Here is a 24,801-nt window from a genome sequence, read left to right on the forward strand (position 1 = left end):
CACAACCAGACGTTGGTGAAGGAACAGGGATTTATTTCAATAAAATAAAATAAATTGTGCCACAGGCTGAAATATTCATATACCAAAAATAATAAAATGTATCAAATCAAATGTAGGCCTATTGATCCTTTCCTCAAGTTCCACTGTTTGACAGCACAGCACAGACGAGACCGGCACACAGTGCGCACCCAGGCTTCAATTAAATAATATTGTGCCACAGGCACAGGCTGAAATATTCATATATCCAAATAAAAAATATATATCAAATCAAACGTATTATGATCTCTTCTTCAAGTTCCACTGTTTGACGATCACTTCACAGCACAGACCGGTGTGACGACCGGGTCACCAGGCTACAGCCAGGTCACAGGTGAAACTAAAACACTTCTTTCAACAACAATTTTATTCCCAAAAGTTAAATACATTATTGTTTTACTATATATATGTGTGTATATACTTATATATAATATATAATATATAATATATTTTTTTTTACAAAAAATTAAAAAGATCCCAAAAATCCCAAAAATTCTCCTCCCCACCAGCAAGGGGTGCTGGCGCACCCTCCGCACCCCCCTTCCAGCGCTACTGCCTACAGGCCTACAGGTTTACACACTGCATCTCAGGAAGAGCTGCAGGCCTACATGTCTACAGGTTTACACTGCATCTCAGGTAAAGCTGCAGGCCTACAGGTCTACAGGAATAAACCGCGCGCACGCACACACACACACACACACACACACACACACACACACACACACACACACACACACACACACACACACACACACACACACACACACACACACACACACACACACACACACACACACTTTAGTGGTTAACCTTAGTCTTCCATTGTTGTAGCTCATTAACACCATCTAACATAGCCCCTGCCGACAAATTTAGTAGTGCAGCTCAAAATCTGTCCTTGGGAGATTTCTAGTAGTCAAACGCAGACATGCAGACATTTTGCCCTATTTGTTACATACTGTATGTGCATATAAAATAATGCTGTGAAAAGTATCAGGAGCAGTGGGCGCTACGGGAGCAGGGAGCAGTTAGGGGTTAAACCATTCAGGACGGGAACCCCTTTTGGTGTTTTAAGCATTATGTTATACTTTAGCAGAGCTATTGCAAAATAGCATATCTACAAGCTTTAAAATGCTTTAAAATGTGGTGCAAATCTTTGAATATATATTCTTTCACAGCGAACGTTTTTAACTCAAATGTTTGCATCTGGGGGGTCCCTGGAACAACAAATCTTCAGATGGGGGTCGGCGGCCAATTACATATAATTTATGGGATCCTTGACATTAAATAGTTTGAAAACCACTGACATAGAAACATGGGTTTCTAGAATTAGTAGAATCTGGGGTCAGTCCTAATTAAGTGTCTTTCTCAGCAACACTTTGACATGTACTGTCTGTAGGCAAAGGGCCGACACGCAAATCAGGGATTTTCTGTTTCTGTTGTCACTTGTCAGCCACACTAGCTGACATGACCGCACTGGTCAGTTGGCCTGCCCTGAACATAATAAAATTAAGTATTTGACAGATCTGCAAATCAATTCCGACATAAATGCAGACAAGTAAGTGAACTTAAGTACACAAAAGATAAGGTATCCTCGCAGGGTAATGTCAAAGCAGAATGACAGGTCTGAGAGAATAACCACACAAATCATGAGTTTAGCTTAACCAGCCTATAACTACAATTAACCACAGTATGAATGTTGTGCTAGCATAACAGTACCTGTATATTATCTAACCATTATATTTCTACCTCCTGACAATGAGAGGCAAGCAGCCAGAAAGTGCATTATATTTCACCTGCCTGCCAATCAGAATGGTGAATAATTTTTACAGTGACCATGATATAATAATTTTAATAGTAAAGTGAACACACAATAAACAATTGCTTCGTATAGATGTATTGTAATGTATTGTAGTCACAGTAGTTACGTATTTAACACATGATATGGAATAGGCAGATGTGAGTATTTGCTTGTTTATTTTTTATTATTGTAGGGATTATCCACTCTTCCATGCAGGTAGCTAATCGGCAGGGCTTGAGACCAGTCAACCATATAAAGAGTGCTTCATCATCAAACACGTTTATGTGAAGAGGCAGAAGGTAGTGAAATAGGGCTCAGACAATTGTGACATAAATGCAGTCTATCCGAAAGTTCCATAAATAAATTACTATTGCGTCAGATCGGTTCATTTTCTTCATTATGAGGATCACTTCTTGACTGTTATTTGCTAAATCAATATTAATAGGGCCATTAATATTGATTTAGCAAATAACAGTCAAGAAGTAACTAATGTCAACCTGGTAGATTGCAGATTACACAGACCATTAAATGAGAGAGAAATCTGTTCAGAATTTTGTGTGGAATCTCACTGACATTGGAGCTGGGAGGGTTGTGCATATTAGCAATGAATCAGGATATACAGTACCTTTATAACATCGCGTTTGTCCTAGAGATGACAACAAGCCACCCAACTGTTCGATGTGTTCACTATCCAAAGATTTGTTTCCAAATAGCCTGTCTTGTTGTATATTCTGGTTGTACCGTAATGAAGTAATGACAGTTGATAACTTCCCTCTCTTTCAAACCCACATAAAACACCCATCACTTAGTCAACAAACCAACCAACCAACAAACCAACCAACCAACCAACCAACCGCTAGATAACAGACAGCCAGATAACAATCTATCTTTCTTATACCATATACCTCTCCATTTCCTTATCTCCTGAATCTCTTCCTTTCTCCCTATGTATCACTTCATCTCTATCACTCATGCATATACTTCTTCTCTCCCTCTGTATATCACTTCACCACTATCTCTATCACTCATATACTTCTGTATAACTTCATCACTACTGTATCTCCATCTCTCATAACTTTCTCTCCCTCTGTATCACTTCATATTGGGAACAGAGTGGCACCGCCATTCCGACTACTATCATCACTATCACTATCTCTCACATACTGTACTTCCTCTCTCCCTCTCTATGAACATGTATATGTATAAGTCTACATGAACCGTCCACCATCAAATGGCATCCATGTGAATGAATGATGAGGTAACTTTATTGTTAGTTCTGGTGGTAACATTAACAGTTTTAAGAAAGATGTATTAATTACTGTGAATTCAGAAGAAATACTAACAACTCAACATTCACAACAATGACATTAAGCTCTCCTGATTCTGTAACGCATGTCCAATATTTTAAGCATACGAATAATATAACGTTACTTTAAAGTAGACTGAAGTAGACTGAAAATTCAGTCCCCACAGTGACTTGACACGGTGCCTGAGAAATGGAGCACTCTAAACAATTGCTCCACCATAATAATTAGTGACTGAACATTTTACCCCATGATAACATAAAAAGTGCACTCATAACATCATCATCATCATTAGTAGTTCTGTACTGCACTGTACTCAGTGCAGTTGCTCGTGGCCGTCCATTGGGCCGCCTCAACTCCACGTCCACATCCACTCACCCAATCACACACTCATTACTTGCGCAAGCAGAGCGCGCAAGTAATATTTTCGCCCGGTCCGTATGCACCGTCCCAGCCAACCCGCCACTTTTGATGCGTATGCAAATAAAACAGCAAATTTGTGCCTGATTACATACAGATTACATACATGACCATATTTTTTACGTCATCATTGAGAGCTAGTCATACATATACTATATATATAATCTGTAAAATAAAATAGCAAATTGTGCCTGATTTGCTGGGACCAGAGTACATGGTGTGTATATGTATGACTTGATCTCTCAATGATGACGTAAGAAATATGGTCATGTATGTAATCTGGTCCCAGCAAATCAGGCACAATTTGCTGTTTTATTTGCATACGCATCAAAAGTGGCGCGTTGGCTGGGACGGTTTTTGGCGCAAAGTAACCACAGTATACCGCTAATCAACTTACAAATTACATATATATATAGTATATTTACTTGCGCAAGCAGAGCGCGCAAGTAATAGTTTCGCCCGGTCCGTATGCACCGTCCCAGCCAACCCGCCACTTTTGATGCGTATGCAAATAAAACAGCAAATTGTGCCTGATATGCTGGGACCAGATTACATACATGACCATATTTCTTACGTCATCATTGAGAGCTAGTCATACATATACTATATATATGTAATTTGTATTTAAAATAGAAAATTGTGCCTGATTTGCTGGCACCAGAGTACATGGTGTGTACTGTGTATATAACTAGCTCTCAATGATGACGTAAGAAATATGTGGATTAAAGGACCCAATGCCAGAGTGTAATTGGTCTTCGATTGTGACGTAATGACGATATGTTTTAGTGTTGGGAGGATTAAAGGTAATGTTCCTGTGTATACATGTATGTAACCTGGTCCCAGCAAATCAGGCACAATTTGCTGTTTTATTTGCATACGCATCAAAAGTGGCGGGTTGGCTGGGACGGTTTTTGGCGCAAAGTAACCACAGTATACCGCTAATCAACTTACAAATATATAGTATATGTATGACCAGCTCTCAATGATGACGTAAGAAATATGGTCATGTATGTAATCTGGTCCCAGCAAATCAGGCACAATTTGCTGTTTTATTTTCATACGCATCAAAAGTGGCGGGTTGGTTGGGACGGTTTTTGGCGCAAAGTAACCACAGTATACCGCTAATCAACTTACAAATTACATATATATGTATAACTAGCTCTCAATGATGACGTAAGAAATATGGTCATGTATGTAATCTGGTCCCAGCATATATATAGTATATGTATAACTAGCTCTCAATGATGACGTAATAAATATGTGGATTAAAGGACCCAATGCCAGAGTGTAATTGGTTTTCGATGGTGACGTAATGACGATATGTTTTAGTGTTGGGAGGATTAAAGGTAATGCTCCTGTGTATACATATGTAATCTGGCACCACTGCCGTATCAGGCACAATTTTCTCGGACGGTGCATACGCATCAAAAGTGACAGTATATAACGGTCGAAAGTACTTGCACGCTCTGCTTGCGCACTAGTTGGCCATTTATGGCCTACTAGTGTGCAACAAGCAAGTATGCACTCGACAGAGTGCAGTTCTAGATTTATTCTCAGACCGCTCTATTTAATCTGCTGTCTTGCTGCTGCTCTCACCACTGCTGTCATGCTGCTGCTCTCACCACTGCTGTCATGCTGCTGCACTCACCACAGCTGTCATGCTGCTGCTCTCACCACTGCTGCTGCTCTCACCACTGCTGTCATGCTGCTGCTCTCACTACTGCTGTCTTGCTGCTGCTCTCACCACTGCTGTCATGCTGCTGCTCTCACCACTGCTGTCATGCTGCTGCACTCACCACAGCTGTCATGCTGCTGCTCTCACCACTGCTGCTGCTCTCACCACTGCTGTCATGCTGCTGCTCTCACTACTGCTGTCTTGCTGCTGCTCTCACCACTGCTGTCATGCTGCTGCTCTCACCACTGCTGTCATGCTGCTGCTCTCACCACTGCTGTCATGCTCAAGCTGCTGCTCACCCGCCACCACCCAAGCTACCACCTGTTGGTTTGGATCTGCTGTTTATGTACGGGAGATTCAGAGTTCCTATGGTTGGGACTGATACGCTTTCTCTGACTACATAAAAGCAGATCCAATTCATCGCCGAACCATAATAAATATATTTCTCATTTTATATTCAATAAATATCCATTCATGAGTTGTCCTGACTGAACCACCTGTATGGGCATTTTAGCCTCCAGCTGACGCTCAGATCATACCATGGTTTAAGCAGTCGCATGACAATAATTAAATAAAAAACAGGACGCTGTCACTAAAGTGGTTAAACAAAGCAAGGCTGGGTATTGGGTACAAATCATTTTATCTTGTTGCAGTGTTTGAGACTAGTTTCTTTCTTATGTATACCTCCTGGCTTTTTTCTCTGTCAAGTAATACATCACACAAGTTTAGTTAACTTGAAACTCTGTATTAACATTAGCCTACTAGTCGCTTTCACAATTGTACTTGAATTGGATCACTTGCTGATTTAATGCACAATTAAATAATTGTGAATATGTGCTTTTAAATTAGCCTCCGCCCTCCGGAGGGAGTGAGCTTTCCCAATCACCTTTGAACCTGTCCTGTCCCTTTACAGTGACATCATTGCCTGGATGACATCCAGTTGTCAACTGTCCAAGAGGGTCAAGAAGACCATGGTGTCAGCTAGCACAGCGCTACGCTACGCTCTGTTAGACAGGTAGCATGTTTAATTCATTTGTCCGTACTTTTTTTATTGCAATGGATTTGCAGACTCGGTCAGCAAGTCCACTCCACTCTATTTCTCCACCTTCTCTACTTCCTTCCAATGGGTCCCTCTCTTCTCCATTGTTGATTTATTTCATACATATATATATATATCTCTCTTTATCCAGCTTGCATTCATCTCCATAGATACCCAGGCTGTGGTGTGGGTTTAGTCCAGCCCAGTTTAAGGCAATCATTCAGACAAACTCAGGCTGGGAACAGCAATCTAGGTCAGACACTAGCTCCTGCTACTTGCCTGATAAATACGATACGATACGATACGATACAACTTTATTGTCAGCTTTCACTAAAATTTGCTTTGCGTCCATGACAGGCAGAGTGAGTATAATCAAGGTGATATATTACAATTAAAGAAAATTTGAATTTTTGAAAAACATAGAAGAACACGCCACCATTATGCATAAAATCTGAGTAAAGAAATGTTACTTTTTACTACAACAGTGGGATCTGCCTTTGAATTAATCACAGTCCCTAACATCCATTATCATAGCACTAGTTTTTGTGCAATCTAAGCTAGGGGTGAACGATATGGTGCTAATATCGTATTGTGATACAATGTCTCCACGATATGCCTTTTCAGAGATATCGTAGATATTGTGATATAGTGAATGTGCATTCTATGATTAGCAGTTCTATACCTTAATTTATACTTTTGTAGTTTCGTTAGCCAAAATGAATAAGTATTTTGGTCTAAATGTTCTGTTGCTCCTTTTTCTTTTGGTTTCTGTTACCTTGTACAGTAGGTGGTTGTACTGTTAAGTAACTTGAACAATAACCCTAAAAACCTCATATATCATGATAAAGTCATGTATCGTGAATATTGCTTGTGCTTGAAATAATTTTATATTTTTCCATATTGCCCACCCCTATTCTGAGCAAAAGAATGAATGAACATCAAGAAGAAGAAAATCACACCCGTGTGAAGAGGGGCACTCTTATCATCATACATCATCATACATCACATTCCGTGCTCAGCTAATCAGCTCATACACACAAACACACAAAGATGTGCACAAAATAGTTGAGCCTACTTATTTTATGCAATCAAAGTTATCAGAGTCCCTGTAACATTCAACATCATCACACTAATTTTTATACAATCTTTTAAATTAATTATTAGTGATTTTGAGAATTGATACAGTAACACAAAAACATAGGCTAATATTGCAATATTCAAGTGTAAGTGTATCAATATAGTAACAATGTTAATTTATACAATAATAATAATAATGTTATCAGGTGCAAGCTTTGGATATCTAGCCTGACTCACGGAGAAGAACAAATTATCACATTTCTTCAACATCAGCCCTGATGTTATCCCTCTACAACTGCAGAATCAGCAAATTTCCTTAACCCATCAATTGACTGGCCAATTTTAACAAGGCCAGACGTGTTCTGTGCTCTGTGGTTGATAAACCTATAGGCTATATGCAGGATGACGTGGCTGTTACTATTATTATTAGAGAGGCACCCCAGCACAGTGCTGCCGTCTCCTGCCTGTGATCTCTGAAGGTACAGAGGCTAAAAATAGCCCTCCCAAACCTCCCTCCCTCGCCAAACACACCAGAGAGACCCTGGCAAAGGCATCAAGTGGTGATAAGAATCAAGCGATTCCAGGACAAATCAAACCTAGCCTTAAAAAAGAGCAAGTGCAGCACTTAAGTAAACAGGCTACCAGGCGTTTGATCGCTAATAATAGCGTGCATGGGGATTAAAAGCTTCACATTATGCAAGAGGCAAAGCCATATTGCGGAGGTCATCACTACACTGTCTGTTAGTCTATCTGTCAAGAACTCTGTCTGTCTGTCTGTCTGTCTGTCTGTCTGTCTGTCTGTCTGTCTGTCTGTCCTTCTGTGTCATTGTCTATCTGACTGTCATTATATGTCTGTCTTTCCCTTTGAATGAATGAATGAATTAATTAATTAATTAATAATGCATTATGCATGAATCAATCAATCAATCAACCAACCAACCAACCAACCAGTCAATGGATGAATGGACAGATGGATGAATGAATGATTGAATGTGGCATATCATCATTATCAAATAACAGCTTCTTTCACTCTTTTTCAGCTCCACATTATGGCAAAATTTGTTGTGCTTTCAATTATGTATTGAGGACGTAACTCATTTATATAGTGGTTCAATTCCCCTGTATAGCTCAATGCGTAGAGGAATATGCTAATACTGCCAGAGATTTTGGCTCCATTCTTTATGTAACTCCTATGGTAGACTAGAGCATGGTACTAAACACTGATAAAACATTATGCAGTCATTGAACTGAAATGGTCTAGAAACGAACAACTGGTTTTAGACTTTAAAGGGTGAGTAAGCACATTTGTAAATTAAATGTGGATGGGATTTCAGCCTCCTATAGCTATATTCCTTGATGTTGGCTTCTATTCCCTTACAATCAATCTCTAGTTTCCATTTTGGAATAATAATATTTTTAATGCACCTATCATTCCATTGCAATCTCAAATGCATATTTGAGATATATAGATCAGTCCATTCTTAAAACATTATATTTTTGGGGCTTCTCATAACAGGCTTTAATTTTATTTCACGTTTTTGTTATTCTTAGCTAAAAAGATTTGAGAATGAAACTCTCCAACCTTATTCCTGTGCACACTGCACAGCAGCAAGACTAGAATACTCTGGCTGCTTGTTTGGTCTGAAGATAATAGCTGATACCTATATACACACCACTGTCCACTCTGGGTCTTTAAAGTGTCAAAGTGGGGTCAGGGACCCCAGGGCCGGGGGGACCTTGGGAGAGAACCATAGACTGTAGAAAATGGGGAAAACAGATGTTTTTTTTAACCTCCCCACCTAATACAATAGGCTAAATAGACTACTGCCTTTGCTGGTACACAATTTTTCAAATGGGAGGGGCCCAGGCCTATGTAATGTATCAATCAATGTGGGGAATAGGGATCCTTGACATGAAAATGTTTGAAAACCACTGACACCATTAGTTTCATATGTTTTGGGTGTTATTGTGAATTACTTTAAATGTATCAAAGTGTAATGTACAGCCTACTGCTATACGTGATGAAATAAGCATTATTTATGACAATTATTTTTTTAAACCACCAAAATAGGCCTATATAACCATAGATTGTATGGTTATATTAGTGTTCAGATAAAGAAAAGATTGATAAAAAAGAATTCCCATACCGTGAGAATTGAAGCCTATTAAGCCTACTAAGTCTGTATCTAAACAAGGATGTGGGCGAAGACTATAGAGCTGTTTATAGAAACAACCTGTTTGACAGCGAGTTCGCATCACCTTCCGACTTCAAACACCCAATTGAAAAATCCTTATACAGTATGTGACATTATCATTATAGCCAGGTGTTGCATATAAAGAGATTATGTGCTGAAAGAAACGCCTCCATCATCATCAGCCTATAGCATAGGCAATGCAGCAGCCCATACACGGAACCTGCGGGACCGACGCCCCGTCAAACAGCGATGCTTGAATGCAATATGTATTATTTTTTTACCAGAGTCCAAAACTGAGGCCCGCAAAACGAAACAGCACATCATGTTATTCTTATTCACAAAGATGACATAAATGTTATCTTACCGGTCCCCTCCGCTTCAGAGAGATGTTCTTCCAGAGCAGAAGCTGAAGCTGGTGCAAGAATCCCATTTTTCCTCAGACTTACGTTTTACCCTATTTACTAGCTTCTGAATTGTGATACCGGCGGCGGTAGCATATGACCGAAATGGAATTTAACTGAATTTGTATCAAAATCCGAGGCATTCCGTCGTTTTACGTATAGGGTACGTCTTAAAATAATTCAGGCGTTTTTTACTAAGTTCTGTTGTCTCTCACAGAGTCAGGATGACGAATGCCACTGGTGGTAGCAACCATGCAGTCGTAGTCTCGTAGAGTGAGTATGTATTTCTGCACCATGAAGCGTTGCTCAGCTGCCTGCCTGCCTGAGCATTGAGACACGACAGCATCCCTTGAAGACGGATTCCGAGAGTCAGTGAGGCTGTGAGTCCAGTGTGGTTGTGGTGCTGCTGCTGCTGCTGCTAACAGTACAAGAACCACTTTACCCATGTGTGTCAAGTTAGCAGAAAACAGAAAAAAAGGTTTTCCTATTTCGGATTTCAAAATAAAACCGAAAATATAGGCAGCGGCTTCACAACGGTTATCCGAGCATTGTGTCTGTGTGGTAATGTGCCCCGCCACTGCCCTATGGTTCTCTCTCATTCGATAGAGATAACTTTTTATTTTTTCTTCTATGATTTGGCGGGGTCAATTATTTTATTAGGGAAAGACAGCCCACTTGTGTTTGTCCAGTGGCCAGCTGTGACAATTTGACAGCTGCTACGCCATGTCTAGATATGTCTATGGCTGCCTGCTCCATCCATCCAGCATGGTTCCTCCTACTACTGCCTGGATACTGCACTGTCCTGACAGGTGTAATAATGTAATTTAGAATAGATCACTGATGATCAAGTGGGGAATAAACAATGATGCAAACCTATTGTACACCGTCTATAAAGTAGCCGGCCCGGCATGATCTGTTCCTAACTTCCTACACTGTGGAACCCAAAGAAATTCGTGGGGAAAATATAATTATCAAAGTCATAGGTTCAGAAAGGAGGAAAGCATCGTAAACTAGATAAAGTGCCCCTCCACCAGGCACAGGTCTCCACCAGGGCAGGTCAGGTTGTGGCCTCCTGGTGGCGCTATAATAGGCCAATGTGAAAAGGGTGCCATTTCTTCTCATGCCTTGGATGGCATTTGGATTATTTGAGGTATTTTGTTCCAAAAATGTGTTTTGCCAAAATCCACCTGTAGGTGGCGCTATAACAGGCCAATGTGAAAAGGGTGGGATATATTCCTCAGCCTAGTAGGAATGTCTGTGAAAGATTTCACGTAAATTACACAATGCGTTCATGATTTGAGGCTTTTTGTTCAAAACGGGGCAATCCTGCAAACTTTGAAAGCCAATGTTAGCCAATTAGGATGGAATATGATTTTTTTTACAAAAGTCGACAGCACTAACAGGCCCCCAGGGGCAGAGGTTCAGGGAGTGTGTGCAAAATTTGGCATCGACACAAACGGACGGACGGACAGACACACACACGGACGGAGTGCAAAACATACTCTCTCTTCCCATGCCTTCGGCCTGGTGGAGTATTCTTCAAAAGGTTATACAAGCTTTATTAGGCTAAAGCAGGGTATATATATGACCTCTGTATAAGGTCAAGTAGCCAAATAGCCTTTTTCAGGGCAAACACATCGGGCATGAGACATTTCAGAACATGCCATTCATGTATGGTGGTTACAATGTTAATATAGGAGTTTCGCACAGATAAAATAATAAAAGGCTTTTATCTGTGTTAAATTAACATTGTGACCTCAAGTTGGGTTTTCCATCTTAGAAAAAAAAATGTTGTTCATTTTTCTACTGGGAAATGGGGACTAAAGAGTGATGTTTATATGCATGCCTGTGCTACCAGTAACACACACACACACACACACACACACACACACACACACAGCTGGAGATGAGTCAGATGACTGAGGTTCTGGACCGATTCCTTGGAGAGGAAGGGTCTCTTTCCATAATGACATTGGCAACTCCCCTGTAAATATATTTTCTGTTTACTATCAGAACAAATAAAATAAAAATCACTTCTTTTAAGTCAGATCAAAGTAAACATTAGTACATAAAGGGCCCAATTAAGGGCTATTTTGATAATAAAATAGGGCAGCCCTGGTTTTGGCCAGACACGCCTGAGGAAGCGTGAGTGAATCCACATCATCATTCTGGCCAAAGCCAGGCTAGGGCAGCCATAGCTGAATGGGTTGAGAGGTCACCTGAGAATCAGAAGGTCCATGGTTTGACCCCTAGCTCCGCTCTGTGTGTCATAGTGTCCGTGAGCAAGACACTTGACCCCTAACGGATACCAAACAACTCGCCCCTTTACCAACTCGCCCCCACAAAGTGTTAATTTAGTTAACAGTTAATTTAGTATCTCTCTCCCTCTCCCTGCTGAAATCTGAAATTATCTTGTATACAGATTTATTTGATTGTCTAGTAGTCGATCTCTGTACTAAAGAATAACATGAGACAGGGACGGTGACGGCTTTCTTTCAGTGCTGTTTAAACAATCCACTTAGTTTTATTAATTACATTTCTTCCATGGAACCCATGTTTTGTAACTGCATCATCATGCTATTATTATGTCCATGGATATACAGAGTGAATTCAACAATTATAAATTAATATGATAATACCTTTTATATAATCCAACATGAATTATGTTTGTTATTTACAGCTAGGTAGAGTAGTGGGGCGAGATGGAAAAGGGGCGACCGTACCTGTTACCCCCCATAACTGCTCCCTGGCAAACTGCATAGGATGGGGTATTATATAATTTTGTTCATACCTCTCCTACTGTAGGTGTCGTGACTCCATGATTTTAAAATCAATCAAATCACACACCATGACAAAATGCCACAAACAATTACTGTACATGTAGCAGCACAAAGTTTTAGTTGACAACATTATGTTGCATCAGTTTACTTAACTTATAGTCCAAGTACGAACTGACTGAAACAACCGTGGCCACATTCATGGTCTTACACTGAAGCTTACAGGAGCGTGACAATGACTCACATGGGTTGTTCTTTCAGCCACAGATGTAAAAAATTAATCTTTGCAAACCTGGAATAGTACTTGCTGTCTCAACACGTAAGCTTCCAAATGTCAGTGGCACAAACCCTGTAGGCTTACTGTAGGTTACTATTAAAGACAGAATGGGGACTTCAGTGAGGCAGCTGGTAAGGTTATTTTATCACTTTCATAATGTGTTTCACAAGATATCAAATGATACGTAATAAATTTGAACATGAATGATAGAAAATACTAATCAATCATCCTGGTGAGTTAGTGTTGACAATTAATTTTAGCAACATGGAAATGATGCAGAGAAAATATTTATTATTTTTCTTGTAGACCTACACCTAATGTAAGCTCAGTGACTCAGCTAAAACACAGTCTTTCTGGATTAGCCATAAACCATGGGAGGGGAAACTATAGTCTTGATTTATATGCTGATGCCATACCTGTTCTTTTTGGAATAAAACAATTTCTCACTGGAAAATGTCATTGTCCGTTGTACCTCCACCATTTCCCCCAAAATGTCTTTATTATAATTTTATAACATTAACAAACGCAAATGAGAATGAAAATAATTTGTTAAAACTCACTGTATTATGAAAAGCTAAACTTTGTGTTTGAAATGCAGAGTTTAATTAGCATTTTGCACACCTGCATAAAAGTCTTAGGTATAGTAAAGTAATCTGAGAGAAGTTAAAACACTATCCTGAATAAGGTCATTGACCAGAATGTCACATTTCAATAAACGTTTAGCAAATGTACGTGTGTTGGAATTGACTTTATTATTCCTCTTTAGATTCGGGGTAAAGGATTGTTGTTTATCATCATGCTTGGAATTGGAGGGACCTTTCAGAATGGCTGCCGTTTCACGGTCATCAGCTCCCCCTCACCAGTGAGATGAATTTTTGGTCAATTGCATTATCCTTTTATCCGTTCTGCATGGTATATTATGGGTAATTCCAATTATATAACTTCAAAGTGGGTAGTAAAGGACAGGAACAGAAGTCCAAAAGTAATTAGATGTTGACAACCAATATAGTTAGTTGAAGAGAAGCACACTGTCTGTTTAAAATATCTGATCTCTCTATCTCTGTCTCCCTCTCTACAGTATTTCTTACCACATCTATATTCTCTATATAGGATGCTTTTATAGACTGTCACATGATGTTGCCAGTGCCACTTGCTTACTGTACAGCAGTGACTGATGATTTATGAAATTGAGAACAGTATACTTAAAGGAGCTCTTCATTATTTACAACCTTATCTGTCCTTATGCTCAGTATTTCCATCTACTCTCTCTGCGTCTCATTGGTGAGCTATGGACTGTTCAGAAACCAGCCTACCAATGACATAATCAATGGGATTCCAAGCAAATAGAAACTACAGCCAATTCCTGGGATGCTGAATATAGCATCCCATGCTGAAATAGAGGCCATTGTTCGAGGGTTCTTGGGTTCAAATCATTATTAAAATTAGCTTATGGGATCACATGGAGTCCAGTCCTCCTCTGAGACACAGAGCGAGTAGACATAAATGAGCAGTGAGTACAAATTGAATTGGTTGAAAGTGGGTGAAGTGGTCCTTTATATACTTACAATTACAATACATGAAACTAAGGAATATGTCTCAGTAGAGCCACAGAGATGGAATGCGTGTATAGTATGTCACTCTGTCTACAATTACTAATTTTAATACTGTATCATCTTCAAATCACGCACAAGGTCTGAAACGTCATATATTAAATTCCAACTTAATATCAATATGGCGTAATTTGGTGTAAAGGTCAAGAATGTTATTGATTAAAAGATTGTCATTCATAACTTCACAGAAGAAAAGCAAGTCTCAACCATCTTATAGTAGATTACCTAATGTAATGATATAAAATGACATTCAAACGTTCCATTTCGTGGCTCAACTACACACATCTCTAGGTTGCCTTGTTTAGTGAGATAAATTGAGTTTAGTGCTATCCCTTAACTCTTTTAATGCATTTACAGTACATACAACGCTTCATCAACAACACTTGGTATGAAAGATATGAAGAGGTCCCACATCCACAATCAGTCAAACTAATTTGGTCAGCTATTGTTTCTATATATTCTTTTGGAGGCTTATGTGGCTCTGTCATCTACATATATATAGGAACATTTGGAAGGTGAGTAACATAGAATACGGGGCCCTATTTTGGGGGCCAGGTGAAATGGCTCAAATCGCAGTCGCATAACGTGGCAGGTGGGGCGTGGTGAAAGTTATTTTCCAAATTGTAAGGGTGGAGTAACCGCGGCAAAGTGGTGACGTGGGTTGGATAGTTTGAATATTAGTGGTGGATTCAATCATGACTGATGATTGTTTTTCATTACAGTGCAGTGCACTGTTCTCAGCCCAACGATGTACTGCAATGTTCAGTGTCCTCAGAAATGTTAACTGATACCCTTGAGCAGGAGGTGCAGAGTGCAAAATGCACAGCACTCAAAACAGATGATGTCAAATTACTGGTGCTATGCAAAATGTTTTTCAGCTAAGACCAATTACTCTGCAGGTGGATGTCCACAAAAACATATGCATGGACCAAGGCAAATGTGTGCATAGTTTTGAACCTAGTACTGTGGGTCTGCACTCTGCAAGATATAGATGTCCCCCAAGGAAACAAAAATGGCCGCTATGCAGACCTCATAGATCCAACATTATGTATCTGTGCAGCAGTAATGTTTTTGTGTCCGTGTGACCTTTTTGTGAGAAATGTTTATAAAATGGGGTTTGTATTCTCTGCGAATAATTTGAGTACACTGGACAATGAAAGGTCGTCATTTGTGTTTTTGTGCCCTGTTTTAAACACTATAGCATAACCTTCGGAAAATACTCAATTATGTCTGGCGATTTTTTTAATGGATATCATGCCTTCAATATTCTCTATGTCACATGTGGGTGTATACATTTGTTCCAACATGAGGGATTTATATCAAAGTCAAATAGACAAGCGTAACATACTGAATAAAGTGGGTTTATGTGATTTGGGAGATCTGGATGCATCCTCGCCAACTAAAGTGTGCAAAAAAACAGCAATGGAAATGTGTGTACCTATTACTAACTATACGCGGGAAATTGGCAATTTATTCCGCCTGTCCCAAAATAGGGCCCTATGACAGATTGACATATTTGATTGATTGATTGATTCGTTCGTTCATTCATTCACAACTTCCATTCCTTCTATAGGAAGAAAGTGATGATAGGGAACAGCTTGTTCTCCATTTTCTCAGCAGTGATCATGTTGACAAGTAAATGGGCAAAGTCTTTTGAAATGATTCTACTGGCACAGTTTCTATTTGGCATCTCAGCGGGTAAGCAAACAGAAAATTATTTTCTATACTGTACATAACAGCTCACATTTACCTCCATGGAAACAACTGACCTGACAATGTCTTGTGACGTTTAGGTATAACACAATGCATCCACGTGATATACCTAGGAGAGAGTTCACCAAGAAAGATAAGAGGATTGGTGACAATGACATCATCAACCTTTATATCACTCGGCAAGCTATTTGGACAATTTGTTGGACTGAGGTCTTCAATTATTGTTCTCTTTTTTTTACTGAATCAATTCATTGATTGCTGTGCATACAGTAGTACATATAGACAATAATTTAGCTGTAATGCAATATTCCATCTGCATTTTTCCAGTGAGATCCTCGGTCGTGAAGACTTGTGGAACGTCCTTCTCTCTGTTTCAACTTGTTTCTCAGTTGTTCATCTGTTCGCATTGCCGTTCTTTCCTGAGGCTCCCAGATACTCACTGATAGAAAAAGGCAATGTTGAGGAATGCAGAAGAGGTTGGTGCACTTCACTGTTTACAGGATGTATTGCCATCGGACTCCCCCTTAATTGCCTCCTCAGTGTTTGCAACTCCATGTGTAAGAATTATATTTAGAAGAGATATCTGTCTCTGGATCAACTAAAAGATTTCCTTTTCCTTTTTGATCATCTGTACAGTTTATGTTTACAAGCTGTACAAGTTTATTTTTTAGTTTTTGTTCCCATTCTTCTCTCAATCTAGCTCTCCAGAGTCTGTGGGGTCCAGGTGATTACAAGCAGGACATTGAAGAAATGGTAGCCGAGCAGGAAGCCATCAAGGGCGCCCCTCCTAAAAGTCTGCTGGAGTTCATTCAGGACAGAAGCATCCGATGGCAGCTCATCGCCATGACAGTGATGAGCTGCGGCATCATGTACTCTGGTGCTAGTGCGGTACGAGGCATGAAAAAACTCAGTGGATTTGTTGTGCTAAAATGTATTTTTTTGTAATTTGGGGACCACTCAGAACAGTACGCCCAGCCAGTTATTGTCAGATTTTAATAATATTGTAGTTGTCTTGAATGTTTTCAAAACATTTAAATTGATTTCTTACACAGTAGCCAGAAAAATATTTTCTGACTTTTGCTAGGGGTCGTTACTCACCTCGGACACCCTACTGACCCCTGTGCCTATCTCAATATAGTCATTACATACACGTTAAAGGTCACGTCAAGATATATCTTGCACTTTCTCATGCAAGCAGACAGCAGACATGTCACATGGAAATAGCATGGATTCACTTCAAGCAGGTACCAAGCAGGTAACCTGACGCTGCCAGATCCAAGAAGCTTGCTACACATGTTTGTTTCACAGCTTATTGGGATCTGGGATCGCGGAAGCAAATTCGATGACGGGGCTGTTCCTTTTTTTCAAGATACATGGTAGATGATTGGATGGGACCGTCTGTCTATCACCGTGTGGGCGTGCAAACACAACCAATCATATTGACGTGTCTGTATAGCTTCACATCCGGTTTCGCACATATCCCGCCCTTAGCTCACGCTGATTGGTTCGGTACGGAGCGGTTCGGCGTTAGCTCAACTCCCTGCGAGATTCCAGATGGATGTGGTGTTGGGGAACATGGTTACCCAATACCGCCTCCAGCTGGCAAAGTCAGGTTACCAAGCAGGTATGCTGGAACTAGCATTCCTCAGCTGCATCGCAAAACTGATGCAGTGATCAGCACTGTAAATGTACGTGGTTGCGGCATATGGGGGGCTGACAGGCGACTCAAATGGTGTCCTGAGTGAAAGTCATGAGGCCCTCAGGGTGTATCAGCAGCAGCATTGTTGAAGTGGTTTCTGCGAATTGAGCCGAAGACAGTGGAACTTACTGTATATGAGTACCTGGATACAGTACTGCTCATCTCCATCCTACTGGCTGACAGTTGGTAGACTTCTTCATTGTTTCAACACTTATAATACACCGGTTTGAATGTGCAGAGAGAAAAAGAAGGCAACATTAACTAGTTAGTCATGGGATCATCCTAACTAGATAGGATGGGAAATATACTGTAAGTTAAGTTTTCGCCATGGCGTTCAGTGGCCATTTTGGATTGTGCAAATTGCCCAAATGGCAACATTGGTTTGGGCAACCACAGCAAAACTGTTCTAGGACACCATATGAATTCAGATCAACAAAGAAACGTCATAGGAAACAACTATTTAGTCTTGAACACATGGGAGCATCAATGGATTATTGATTTTTGTTTTCAATTTTAGCACAAGAATCCTATGGGAGTACACCTCATATCGCACTATATACCAGTGGTCCGGATATACATTTAGTTATGCATTATCCTCTGTCATCAACAAACACTCACTTCACCCTGTCTGTAAGTTAGACATTAGTCTCACAAACACAATCAGAACCACAACACTGGAAAAAGTAAAGTGCACAATGTCATGTGTAACTCAAACTCTTCATCTTACAGATCACCACCTACTCATTTGACATCTTCCTGAAGGCAGGTGTCCCAAGGGAGAACATTCGCTACGTCACGCTCGGTATAGGAGCATCTGAGGTTCTCAGCTCCATCTCATGTGTGAGTCACTGTAACAGCCTAATATCTCCCTTGGGTTTGAAATACAGATCTGGTGGTCTGTGTGGGAGAGGTCAAAGGGAGGGGGGCTTTTACTGAGCGGTAGATGTTTGCTTTGCCATGCAAGATAGATTTTCAATTTGCAATGACAATCTGTCAGTGTGATTGCTGAATAGTTGGATAAAAGCTCAATGGGAAGGCATATTGCATAAAGCCTTCCCTTTGCACAAGGGGCATGGCCAGGCCTGATTTACAGCCTCTGCAGGAAATCTTTCTTTTGCAGTTATGCAGGAATTCCTACTGAGCCTACTAAGTGGCCAAAAACTACTTTCTGGCCTTGACAGCCCATACTCTCTATAGATAACTTTTCAATTACAAATATAGAACAAAGACACATACGTTTTAAATAAAACATACAGAAATACTGTAAGAAATATTTTGATGTGTTTCAATCATTAAACATAGGCATGATATGAATTTACATCTTACAATATTCCAGTAATTCCATTTAATGTGATTTTCTCCTACGTTGTGGTTCTTCCTTAGGGGTTGCTCATAGAGTCTGTAGGGAGGAGGCCTTTGCTCTGGGGAGGCTTCAGTGGCCTATCAACCATCCTGATGTTAATCACTGTCTCACTCAACCTGAAGGTGAGCCTACAGCCTCTGGCCAGATAAGCATAATCTCACATAGCCGGATGATCAGAGATCTCCACCTTCTGATACAGTGGGAACAATGCTTTATTAAGGATAATAAATCATTTATACTGCGTGCATAACTGCAGTGCCGGGTTTCTGGAGTGGCATACCTACTTCCTGTTCCGGTTCATTTTCGTATTGCTTCATTTGATTGGCTGATATATATCATTGGTTCATTTGATTGATTGCAGTGGAGACAATCATACAAAGCTGTGGGACAATGGGAAAAGGAGCCTATTATGCACTTATTGACGTTCTAAAGTGGGAACAATGATTTAAAAAGGTTACTTTATTATTCACTTATTAACAGTTAACTATGCATTTTGTATCTACCTGGTCTACAGTGGGAACAATGCTTTATTAAGGTTACTGAACCTCTAGGCATGTCTGCAGGGTCTGCTGCAATACGTTCTCTCCAACTAAGTAAGGCACTCTCTGACCTTTGGCCAAGAACACATGTCGTTGGTTAATGATGACCCCTGCAATCCATCAATGAGCTACTATAGCAGATCTTCGATGATCTGAAGGTATTATTGCTGCTTCTGACAAACTCACAGTCTATACTCCTCCTGAGGTGTGCCATATCACACTGCCGACCGCACTGCACTCTCACTTGACTTAACTAGAAGTTTGGGCTACTGCGATAGCCTGGCATGGCAATTTACAATTTAGGCATTTAGCAGACGCTCTTAATCCAGAGCGACTTACATTAAGCAAGAACAAAAGCATGGGTATACATCACATAAAAACATTCATCATGAAACATGCGTAAGCTAAGAAAGTAACAGTGGAATATCTATATAATGAAATTTATACGTATAAACTTTACATATATACTACTATGCTATACATATGTACTATGGCGTGCTATGACTATATACAATGCAATTCTAGTGCTGTCTTACATAACATGCTATAAGTCTGTTTCAAATGCTATCTAAGTCTACAGAAGTGCTATCTAGGGTAGAGTAAGTGCTATGGGCCATGATGGAGTCTGAAAAGGTGGGTTTTCAGACTACGGCGGAAGATTGGGAGTGATGCTGCAGTTCTGACTGCCATGGGAAGTGCATTCCACAGTTTTGGAGCCAGAAGGGAGAAGAGAAGACTAATATCCAGGCCAGACTAATATCACTGTGAAGATATTAGTCTGGAACTTCGGTGTGTAAGATTTATTTCCAAGGTGCGGTTACTAAACAGATTCCAACATCACAGCAAAAATGTCTCACTTTGAATAGTGGGCTCTGATTGGTGAGTGAAATATAATTCAAACTGAGGAGTGCCAGACCAATCTCCCCATGGATTTGTTTTTCCTGTGGAAGATTTGTCTGGTTTCCAGGCTAGCTATGCAGCCCTCACGTCTAGAGTTTGGGCCACTATGCTTTTTGAGTGGGAAGAATTGTCATGGTCCTGGGCTGTGGTTTGGCGTCAGGACCTCTCTACTCTCTAGAGCTGTTAAAACATTTTCAAAAGTGTATGATTTCTGTCTACGATGTTTCATGCACTTTTTTCACGGAAGTATAAATTGTGTCACCTGTCTTATTACAGGACTCCAGTGAGTGGGTTCCATACAGCACTGCAAGCTTGATTTTCCTCTTTGTGATCTTCATGAAGGGAGGACCTGGTATGCAGACTCCAGTTGATGGATATGTCAAAAATAAAAGATAAATCAATATACAATAACAACTGAATATTTATGTATACTGTATACACAAACACAAGTTGCATACAAAGGTAAATGTGTCCAACGATGTAATCTTCCCAGGCGGAGTGTCCCCTTCTCTCCAAAATGAGATCTTTGTCCAGTCCTATCGACAAGCAGCGTTTGTCTTCACAGGGATCCAGCGCTGGATAGGATCAGCTGTGCTAGGCCTCATCTTCCCTTTCCTTATTGTAAGTACACTGCTTTGCTGATCCGTTAATATCCCCATAACCTTGAGGGGGTGGGGATTAGTAGTCATATAGTACCTATTTTTAACAGCTTTTGAACATCGGAATCCAATTGTAACTCATCTCAGATCTAACTAGAAATGCACTCTGTCGAGGTGCCAATTTGCGCCTTGCACAAAAGTTCTGCACAAGCAGAGCACGCAAGTATACTGCTACTATCTAATGTCTATTACAACTGCTGTTCTAAACCCTTTAGACCTGTTATTGTTCTTTTACCAACCTTGAAACGTACCTTAGTTACGTCACCATCAACAGCCAATAAGGGTCACCATTCAAGCCACGCCACCAAAAATACACAATCCCTCATTGGCCAAAGGGACCACGAAAATTCTGAATCCCTGATTGGCCGAGTCAGTCACCGACATACGCAGCAGAAAACAGTACTTGCTCTCTGCTTGCACAAGTAATAATTCATCATGTGGATCATGATTAGATTTATTTTAGACGATGACGATGATGATTTTTGGCATGAAGGGGTTAATATGCATTAATTAATAATGTATTAATCATATATCTAATTCATTGTGCATATCCACATTCATAAACACTGTAGAAAGCCAATTTGATGCATTTAGACCAAGTATTTTGCATTAAATACTATACAACTATATTCTTGGGTGGATTTTCAGTGTTTCGGGCATCAAGGGGTTAATAACCAAAAAAATGCTCAAGGGATATCACTGGGCAGCCTCTTGAATTATTAAGAGGTGACCCCAAGCTACAAGAATCATTTGAGAAAAAAACTTTATCTGACGAAACCACGTTCAGCCAAAAATCACCCTTTCGCTCCCGGACTTGGTTTTTGATTGATTGATTGAATGGTGGTTGGGAAAACTACAGCATGACGTCACGCGTCGGTGATAACTCACCGCTCACCCGAACACACCTCTGTTTTACTAACCTTATCACCTAAAACTGGAGTATGAGTATGAATAGGCCTTAATGCTTCATCTGGTTCAGCATTTAAAGTGGTCCGCTCATGTGAGAGGCAGTTAGCTTATGGCTAACTCTGGGCCATTTACATGGATGTGAAAACTGAAATGTTGATTAATGACCATTGTCCCTGTCAAATAAATAAATACAAATCGTCCCTTATAGTTCTCTATATTGGTTAATCACTGCTCTCTATGTCCCCAGGATGCCTTGAAGTCTTTCACCTTTGTGCCGTTTGCCATTGTGTGTTTACTGGCCTCTCTGTATTGCTTCTTCCTCATACCTGAGACCAAGGGGAAGACTCTACTGGAGATCTCAGAGGAATTTAAAGCCACCACTGTCTGCAGGAAGTCTCCCTCACATGACAAATACATGGAGACCAAGTTGTGAGGCTGTTCAGAAAACGAAATATTAACAGCTCTACTCTTTCCAATGATTTGACAAGACCTTTACCCCGTCTCCCACTCTCACTGGGCTGATGTGGCAAAAAAAAGTGGAATTTAATTTTTGTTATTCATTTCTTTCTATGGTTGAGTGACAATGATCACCCAGTAAAGCATAATCATTAAGCTCTAATGAATCATGAAAAGTGTATTTTCTGTAGAATGATAACTCCTCTGAATGCCTGGAGAAAGTATTTGACCAAAACGTTGCTGAAGTAAAAGTATTCATGTTGCAAGTGGGACATTGTGTACTTTTTGTGACACAAACACATTAACAAAAGTTAATCGAAATAATCAGTGGTGACTTGTGGGGATAGTCTACTAGCCAGCATATGAACTGTTGAATGAGTACACCAAGGTTTTATGTTATAAAAGTTGAGTATGGGTCCCCAGGATGTAGAAACTGCCGGATGCTGACTTGCATATGTTGAGCAATTTTCATATTTGGCATAATATGTGACCATACCATTAACAACATATAAGGAAAAAACACTACATTTCATCATGCTTTATGAACTGTAGCATGTGACGTGTCAAACTAGGGGGTTTTCATGATTCTGAATCCATTCCAAGCACAAAAACACTACTTGGGCTAAAAACGGCCATAGCCGTCATCACAAATGATGATGTAAGCACATTTGGGCAAGTGGCTATATTATTTTTTTGCAAAACTAATGTTTGGAATGGATTCAGCATGATGAAAACCCCCTAGTTTGACATGTCACATGCTACTTAAAGCATGATGAAATTTTGCATGTTTTTGCCTACTATAGGTTATTAATGGTATGGTCACATATTATGCCAATTATGAAAAATTGCTCAACATATGCAAGGTACTGTACTAGCATCCGCCAGTTTCTCCATGCTGGGGACCCATACTCAACATTTATAACATAAAACCTTGGTGTACTCAACATGTCCGGGTTCACAATGGGGATCTATGGGCTGGCAAGTAGACTAGGAGGGGGCTAAGAAACACATAGCAGCAACATCACTCCAGATACCAGGGTTCAGCAATGACACTATACTTTGTAGGCCTATACTTTGTTATAGCAAATGATCCTCACTCTCATGCACGCACACACACACACACACACACACACACACACACACACACACACACACACACGCACGCACACACACACACACACACACACACACACACACACACACACACACACACACACACACACACACACACACACACACACACACACACACGCACACTGGAGAGGGGTCAGATGACTGAGGTCTGGCACACACACACACACACACACACACACATGTACACACACACAAATAGGGTTGCCCTCAATCACGATAGAAGGGTGGTTAAGCCTGCCATCTAGTGTTTGCTGTGGTCCATTCCTACTGACCAGTTTCCTTTGGACAGCTGTAAACACAGACAAATAGCCTACAGTGCAAAACTATTCTTCAGTGCTGATGGTCACTAAAGTTGTAGGTGGTTGTACTGTAGTAGGTTCCAGTAGGCTATAGGTCTACAGTCCACCATTATGAAACAAACATCATATGTTTGAAACAATGTCATATACACTGAAGAGTGAACACAAATAAAGATGAATACAATAACAAGTATTTTGTCTGCAGTGTAATTTTTTCAAGATGTCCAAAGGTGAATTATTCAAAGAATGTGTAGGATTGTAGCCTATAAAACTCCTCCATGTGTTGGGAGAGAAAGACCACATTGAAGTCAGTGTTGATGATACACAGATACACAATGCAGCATGGAGGACAATAACCATGAACACAGACCTCCACTGTGTCCCAGCCAAGCTCAGCACAGAATATGTACACATAGCTGAATCAAGTGGATATGTCTGTTGTACCATGTCATTCTGTCTATGCATTGAACTGCCATTGTCCTATGTCTATGAGGTCCAATTGTATGTATGAGGAGCAACTG

General features: G+C 40.2%; 2 protein-coding genes across 2 annotated transcripts in view; one reads left to right on the forward strand and one right to left on the reverse strand.

The window, feature by feature from the left end:
- Positions 1-10,322, reverse strand: part of abca2 (ATP-binding cassette, sub-family A (ABC1), member 2) — a 91,987-nt gene extending 81,665 nt beyond the window's left edge. The window contains exon 1 of the mRNA XM_080766287.1: positions 9,909-10,322. Within this exon, the coding sequence (XP_080622413.1) occupies positions 9,909-9,974 (66 nt within the window). The 5' untranslated portion in view covers positions 9,975-10,322. The remainder of the gene's footprint in view (positions 1-9,908) is intronic.
- Positions 10,323-16,192: 5,870 nt separating this feature from the next.
- slc2a9l1 (solute carrier family 2 member 9, like 1) lies at positions 16,193-22,824 on the forward strand (the record flags this gene model as incomplete). Its single annotated transcript, XM_080765750.1, has 9 exons — positions 16,193-16,307; positions 16,403-16,532; positions 16,650-16,798; positions 17,023-17,210; positions 18,751-18,861; positions 19,405-19,506; positions 21,100-21,175; positions 21,317-21,444; positions 22,639-22,824. The coding sequence occupies 9 exons, from the start codon at positions 16,193-16,195 to the stop codon at positions 22,822-22,824; spliced, it is 1,185 nt and encodes a 394-aa protein (XP_080621876.1).
- Between the last annotated feature and the right edge of the window lie 1,977 nt (positions 22,825-24,801).

This window comes from Protomyctophum bolini, assembly GCF_963924005.1.
Source record: "Protomyctophum bolini genome assembly, chromosome: 6".
Lineage (NCBI taxonomy): Eukaryota > Metazoa > Chordata > Actinopteri > Myctophiformes > Myctophidae > Protomyctophum > Protomyctophum bolini.